This window comes from Camellia sinensis, chromosome 7 (genome assembly GCF_055761805.1).
Source record: "Camellia sinensis isolate YWXY chromosome 7, ASM5576180v1, whole genome shotgun sequence".
Classification (NCBI taxonomy): Eukaryota; Viridiplantae; Streptophyta; class Magnoliopsida; order Ericales; family Theaceae; genus Camellia; species Camellia sinensis.
In genome coordinates this window covers 44,611,662-44,618,666 of record NC_138967.1, presented here as the reverse complement: position 1 = coordinate 44,618,666, position 7,005 = coordinate 44,611,662, and the positions used below count along the sequence as shown (strand labels likewise).

General features: G+C 33.7%; 3 protein-coding genes across 3 annotated transcripts; 1 reads left to right on the top strand and 2 right to left on the bottom strand.

Moving 5' to 3' along the window:
- Nucleotides 1–858: 858 nt before the first annotated feature.
- On the bottom strand, nt 859–1,443 carry LOC114297675 (protein FAR1-RELATED SEQUENCE 5-like). The gene has a single exon (XM_028242138.2). It carries the CDS (start codon nt 1,441–1,443, stop codon nt 859–861), a length of 585 nt encoding a protein of 194 aa, XP_028097939.2.
- An 18-nt stretch (nt 1,444–1,461) lies between these two features.
- On the bottom strand, nt 1,462–2,473 carry LOC114297682 (protein FAR1-RELATED SEQUENCE 5-like). The gene is made up of 3 exons (XM_082880658.1): nt 2,378–2,473; nt 2,195–2,242; nt 1,462–2,142 (listed from the first exon to the last, which is right to left on the bottom strand). Exons 1-3 carry the CDS (start codon nt 2,471–2,473, stop codon nt 1,462–1,464), a joined length of 825 nt encoding a protein of 274 aa, XP_082736784.1.
- A 2,646-nt stretch (nt 2,474–5,119) lies between these two features.
- On the top strand, nt 5,120–6,505 carry LOC114289179 (UPF0481 protein At3g47200-like). Its single transcript, XM_082880657.1, has 3 exons — nt 5,120–5,562; nt 5,825–5,942; nt 6,021–6,505. The coding sequence occupies exons 1-3, from the start codon at nt 5,120–5,122 to the stop codon at nt 6,429–6,431; spliced, it is 972 nt and encodes a 323-aa protein (XP_082736783.1). The 3' UTR covers nt 6,432–6,505.
- Nucleotides 6,506–7,005: the final 500 nt, after the last annotated feature.

Genomic DNA, 7,005 nt, shown 5'->3' with positions numbered 1-7,005 from the left:
CTTGCAATAGATTGTGACGAAGCCAAACTGTTAGCACGGGATTTTTTTTTGGAGTTCGCCACCAACACCGCTTCGAATCCACATTTGACCCTCCTTTTGCCCTTACTACTTGCCACATTTTTCTTTAATCCTTTTGGTTGCACAACATGATTCACATCTTCGCAATCCACTTCAACGCTTTGGGTGTCATCATCATTAAGTACTTCATTTCCAATGCCAAAATGAGCACCTAACTTGCCTTCAACATTTGCACCTAATATAGCAAGGTGTGTAATACAAAACTCATAAGTTTCTTCAGTTTCAGCAGCTCTACTTGCTAGTGCTCTAAATGCGGTCATCAATGTCTTATACCGCGAGGCTTGTTGCAATTTCACATCCACTTGAATGTCATTCCCTTTAATGTCCTTCACAGTTTCAGCTCTTTCTTGTTTGGTCCACCTCTTTAGAATGTATTGTGGAGGAACCTCTTTCATCTTCAATATGTCTCTAATAACCTTCAATGAGTGACAACACAGGATTCCTTCCCTTTCAAACTTTGTACAATTACAACCCAATGTGCCATTCCTTTCCATCTTCACTTTCCTTGCATGTTTGTTACCAACATTAACAACTGTGTAAATGGTACTAACCTTGCCATATTCAATTGCTTCTATGCCCGATTCAATGGATCGAAAGTACTCATTTTGAAATTCCTCAAATATCTTTTTTGTGTAAACATTACCCATTTGAAGTAACATTCTTATTATTGCTTTCACCTTTGGCAACCTTTGGCACAAAGCATACCCTGCTTCTAACTCCTTGTATCACTTCTCGTAAAGTACCCTTTCGAAATGCATGAAGAATTCATTTAAGTTAAAATCAGAACGAATGTAATCCTTCAAAAGCATTAAAAGATTCACTGAGTTGTGTGGTACTCATTCCCGTAGCCCATGTTGATCTAACATATGGCCAGCCCCATTTTTCTTTCACCGCAAAAGTCAATTTCAACCAATGGTTTTCATGCGCATCATATTTATCAAGCATTTCCGTCCACTCTAACTTCCATTGATTTGCATTTTCAATGTCAAAGAAGAACTTATTTAGTACACCCTTTACCCCCTTATCTTGGAACAAACAATTAACATGTTTTAATGCATTTTGCATCAAATGCCATGTACACAATCGGTGAGTTGTGTCAGGCATAACGATGGGTATGGCTTTAGCCATTGCAGCATCTTGATCAGTGAACAACGTTTTTGGTGACTTTCCTGACATGGCCTCTAGAAAATTTTGAAACAACCATACAAATGATTCAGCGGTCTCATCATACAACAAAGTAGCACCAAATATAACTGTTTCCCTATGATGGTTGAATCCCACAAAAGACGCGAAGGGTCTATGTTCTTTGTTTAACTTGTAAGTAGTATCAAAAGTGACAACATCACCAAATTGGGCATAATCCATGATCATTTGTGCATCAGCTCAAAACATATTCGTTATTTGCTCTTCATTATCTAACTGGAAAGCATAAAAGATGGAAGGATTTTGCAAAGATTTTTCTTTAAAGTATTGCAACACATTGCTTACTTCTCCATATGCTAAACTTTGTTGTCTTTTGGTTTTCAAATAATTTTTTTGATTTAATTTTGCAAACCCAAGACATTGCCTCCCACCAGCTTCCCTACCCATGAGTTCAAAAGACTGGCCTAAACGAAGACCAGATTGTGCCGCCAAATCTAACTCAATTGCTTGGGTAGTCGATATCTTTCTTTGTGACGACAGCATGTGGGCACACTCGGGTGATACAAGATCATGGTTGTGTTTTTCTTTGAAATCAGTCACAACATATTTCCCAGTACCCTCATCTAATTTGACATGAAGTCGAGCCTCACAACCAGTCCTAGTTTCAGCTTTAGGGTTTTTTGACAATGGGTCTCGTTTGTCACCTTTCCGAAATCCCTCCTTGTTGCAAACCAAAAGTCTACAAATAAGTTGGTTAGTGAACTTGTTCTTCCTACAAAAATCCCTTCTTATGCTAAACCCCATTCTTCCTCCATATGTATTATAAAAATCATACACACATTGTTCAGAATCGAATGTCATTCCCTGTTTTGGCTTCCAAGCACAATCATTCTCAGGTTCAATATCCATATGAAAATGCAACTGAAAACCCATATAAATAAAATCTTAGCTATATAAATAAAATCTTAGCTACATCAATAAACACAATATCTGCACTATCATCAAAGAACCCACTGTCACACTTGAATAAAGAAATAAGAAATGAGAACTAAATATCTTTAATAATAAATACACAGGGTTTGGCAAGTCACCAATTTATCTGGGCTCAATTTTTGAAATCATTTGCATTAAATATCTTTAATATGCAGAATAATACATTGGCAACAATATTGAACAACAAATCACTCCACAATAGGTTATTAGAGACATTATCAACATAGGCAGAATAATGCATCTTCGCAACAGTATCCATTATATATCATCCATTTTAGAAACATACAACAACAGATCATCTAAGATGGATATATAATGGATATATAATGGACATATATAATAGATTATAATGGACATAGGCAGAATAATGAACATAGGCAGAATAATGTTCAAACTGATTCGAGTAGATGATATATAATAGATTTGTAATTTAGAAACATATTTCTAATTTGCCTCAATGGTATTGAACAACAGATCATCCATTTTTGAAACAGTTGAACAACAGATCATCCATTTAAAAAAATTGATTTCTAAACAGAGACAGAGACAGAGACAGAGACAGAGACAGAGACAAATTGATTTCTAAAAAATTCATTACATTCTAGTAAAACCTTATCTGTTCACATGACTGATTAAATAAATTACAGCTTCAAGAATGAACTACTGACAAAAAATCAAAAAAAAACTTTTCAAAACCCAGAAATGAAAATTAATTAAAAAAAAAATTCAAGATTGTGGCCGAAAACTAAAGAATTTTATACAAACACAAATGGAGTTACGTATTTGATCCACTGTTAAGAAGAACAGTTAAGGGGAAAAAAATAGAGTACTAGTTAATCATAAATTTGGCAAACCTCTGATTTATAGAGACAAATGGGAACTGACCTGTGGTTTCACCGTCGTTGGTCCTTGCAACGGCGTGGAGACTGGGCAGACTGGGTCGCCGCTGGTATTGGGTCGCCGTCTAGGGTGGGTTCGGACAAGAACCACTGAGTGTGTGTTGAATGAGTGTGTGTTTTTGTGTTTCCCCACGAAAATCTGAAACCAACGCTGTGTTTTGTTTTGGGCGGGAAGAACGTGAAATTTCTTTTTTTTTTTTTTTTTTTTAATCTCGGCCGTTAGATGTGCAACGGCTGATCTCAGCCGTTGCAAGGACGCTCGCAAGTATGGCTTGTAAGGAGAGGATCTGAACTCGAAAAGTAGAGAGAGTAATATGACAACTTATAGTATCTTTTTGACTTTCTAGCTAAAACTGAATGTTGCCAAATGAGGCCTAGCTCTTGTAATAAATTAAATCATGAATTTTTAATTTTATCAATTTAAATCCTAATTTTTTTATTTTAATCTCAATCTTAGCCATCCATTTATTTTTGTTGAGTAAAATTAGCAAAAAATGGTAATTTTATCAATACACCCACCATTTAAAAAAAATATTCACTAGTAGCCTTTCCTTACCACTCCCTCCCTAGGATTCTACACCAGCAGCACACCACCACAATACCTCCCCCACCCTCCATCACTCAAATCCACCACTGAAGTCCCTCTTCTACTTCCCCTTTCCTAAGATCCACCACCTCCGACCTTTTCCCAGTGCCCCTTCCTTTGGATCAATTCTGGCAACCCTTCCCGCAACCCCTTTCATCAAATCTACCGCCCTCTACCTCACTCACCAACCCCTCCATTAGATCCATAGATTTATATTATTGATGAATAAAAAAATGAGTGACTTGAAATTCTCATACGTTATAAAATAAAACATAGAACACTGAAAGCATATCTGACTTATAAAGTAAAACATGACCTAATTACGGAAATATGCTGTATTCAAGTACTGTTTCATGGATCCAATGAGTTCATTTTATTTACTAAAAAAGAAGTTAATTTGTTTTAACTTAAAAAAAAAAAAGAAATTAAATTAAATTAAATAATAAGCGCATTAATCAAAATAATAAATTTTACATTATTTATGTAGTGTGAAATAAGTTTTATATTAAAATATGAAGGTGTAATATTGATTTTAGAGATATTATTTCTTTCTATGTATTTTATCAATGAAAATTATTATTATTTTGTTAGGTATTTTAATAATATCTTAACAATTTAAAGGTTTTGTTTAGTATTATATGGAATTTAAGAATTTTGTTCAACATTGCTAAAATATGCAAGGGTGCTTGTTAATTCATATGCAAAACCTTAGTGGAGGTGAGTGAAATTTACTATTGAATATATAGATAAGGTAACTAAGGTGCTATCTTGACATTTTAGGCCTTATAACGTATCACATCAACAAATTCTGTTAAATGGTTTAATGAAAGATTAATAGTGGAAAAATTTTGATAATAATTTTAAAAGTAAGGAATGTCAGTGTTATTATTGAAACCACCAGGGAGGTTTATGAAATTATGCTAAACCTCAACTGATGTAAGTGTAATTTATCCTTATTTTTTAATTTTGTTGTTATAAGAGTATTCCACATTGAAAATTATATTTTATCGTCTTGTTTATTGTGTTTTTAGAAACTCAAGTCCTAATTTGCATTTTGGCCCTGTTTGGGAATATGATTCTTTTAGTTAGTTTGTATTTTATGAGATAAAAAAAGTGTGTTCGTGATGATTTGTGAATTTTTTTTTTTTTTTTTTGTAATTAAATAAATGATTGTGAAAGAAAAAGTGATTGATTGATGTTATAAGATATGATATTTTATCTTATTATTTTAGTCTATTTTGTCTACTATTTTAGTAAAAAAAAAAAAGCTATTCCCAAACATGGCATTTAATTCATATTTTATAGCAATGAAAACCAAGTTGAAAAATGCAATTTGCGTGGTTGATTAATTGTATATCTGATTTAATTGAAAAAGACATGAAAGTTATTTTCAAAATTTGTTCATGACAGACACTGTACAATGTCAGAGCCAAGTGCTGATCATGTGATCGATATAGATAAAAAGTTTCCTGTAGTTAAAAGGCTTGCAGAGTTACCTCCTATAGCATCTGAGTGTTGCATCTTTAAAGTACGTGATCCACTACGCAATCAAAGCAAGGAAGCTTATGAACCAGAAGTAGTTTCTATTGATCCCTATCACCATGGTAAGGTTAAATTGAAACCAATGGAAGAACATAAATTACGTTACTTGCAACAGTTTCTTGAAAGAAATGAAACCAGTGTGGAAAAATGCATTGTGGCGATGCAAAAATCTGAACAAAAAGCACGCAAGTTTTATGCAGATCCCATTCACCTTAACTCAAATGAGTTTGTGGAAATGATGCTTCTTGACAGTTGCTTCATCATCCAGTTATTTCACAAGTTCGTGAATGAAGAACTCAGAAAGGATGACCCCATTTTCCAGTTGGAACGTATTTTATTGAACATAATGCGTGAATGTTATTTGAAAATCAACTTCCATTCTTTGTCCTCATGAACTTGTTCAACATGCCCCAAAATCCTGCAGCCTCACTAAACAACTTCGTTTACATGTCCTGTGAATTTTTCCAACGGGCAACACCGTGTGAGCTTTCAGTACCTCCTTTTCTAGATCTAGAGAAACTTGACATCAAACATCTTCTAGGCCTGTTGCATTATTTTTGTTGCTATCACTTTCATTCAATAGTATATCCCAAAGCAATGTTCCAATAGAAAAAGAGTACCTAAAGTCTGCGACAGAGCTCCGTGAAGCTGGGATCAAATTCAAGAGGGTTGAAGATGGGAGTTTGTTCAACATAACGTTTGTAAATAGGACAATTGGAATCCCAATTTTAGAAGTTGACGACGATACAGAGTCTTTTCTTAGAAATTTAATTGCATAGGAGAATTACCTTCCTGTTCATGATCCTTCAAGGGATTATTTTACGCATCCTGATAATTCAAGGAACTATTTCACTGTGTATATGAACTTCATGGATTTCCTCGTGAACTCCTCAGAAGATGTCAAAACACTGACTCACCATGAAATTATTCATAACCTTTTAGGTGATAATTCGTTGGTTTCCACTATGTTGAGCAAGCTCGGCAACAATGTCGTGATATCTTTTTTTGGTTACCATGAAGTTTATAACAATGTGAACAAGCATTGCAAGGAGAGTTGGTACAGATGGTTGGCGATCTTAAGACGGGATTATTTCAATACTCCATGGGCACTCATCTCGTTTCTTGCTGCTCTTTTGTTGCTTGTACTCACTCTGGTACAAACTATATTTTCTATTCTTTCTTTTGTCTAATTTTCCTAGATTTGCTTCAAGTCCTGTTTCTTGTTATGTCAATCATTAAAACCAATATGTTGTTTAGATAAGATAAACTATGTAATAATTGGAGCCTTGTGGGATGGTTTCTTTTCTGTTATGAATAAAATCTCTCTTCTGTTTGATAAACAAAAAACCAAATATATATATATATTGATCAATCAGTCCAATGCTTTGGAAAATACATTCAATGGACAAGCTGACTTTGATTTATTTCTGAACCCAGTTTACAAATTTTGAAATTGAGACAAAATTAGCAGCGGCTTAATTGAGTTTAATAACTAAAACATCAATTTTTTTATTAGTTTTATTTAACGAAAATAGGTAGATGGTTTAAATTGAAAACAAATAAAAAGTTTAGAATTTAAATTGATAAAATTAAAAATTTAAATTTAAGTTATAAAGGTCAAACCCTGAATTTTTATTGGTATAATTTCCCCAATATGTTTTAAACAAACTCCATTTTATTATGGTTCTTGGCATAAACATCTTTATATATTTTCAATTCTAATAGGCTGAATATTTTTTTATTGCTTGAGGCCGAGAGGACCCC

Bases quoted from the DNA above. Each gene is read 5' to 3' on its own strand.
- LOC114289179 (XM_082880657.1), top strand. From the start codon at position 5,120: ATGTCAGAGCCAAGTGCTGATCATGTGATCGATATAGATAAAAAGTTT. The intron at 5,563-5,824 runs GTTGGAACGTAT...TTCATTCAATAG, and splicing joins AAGGATGACCCCATTTTCCA to TATATCCCAAAGCAATGTTC. The intron at 5,943-6,020 runs GTAAATAGGACA...TTAATTGCATAG, and splicing joins GTTTGTTCAACATAACGTTT to GAGAATTACCTTCCTGTTCA.
- LOC114297682 (XM_082880658.1), bottom strand. From the start codon at position 2,473: ATGGATACTGTTGCGAAGATGCATTATTCTGCCTATGTTGATAATGTC. The intron at 2,243-2,377 runs GTATTATTCTGC...TCTTTATTCAAG, and splicing joins TGTTCAATATTGTTGCCAAT to TGTGACAGTGGGTTCTTTGA. The intron at 2,143-2,194 runs GTAGCTAAGATT...ATGGGTTTTCAG, and splicing joins CAGATATTGTGTTTATTGAT to TTGCATTTTCATATGGATAT.
- LOC114297675 (XM_028242138.2), bottom strand. From the start codon at position 1,443: ATGGATTATGCCCAATTTGGTGATGTTGTCACTTTTGATACTACTTAC.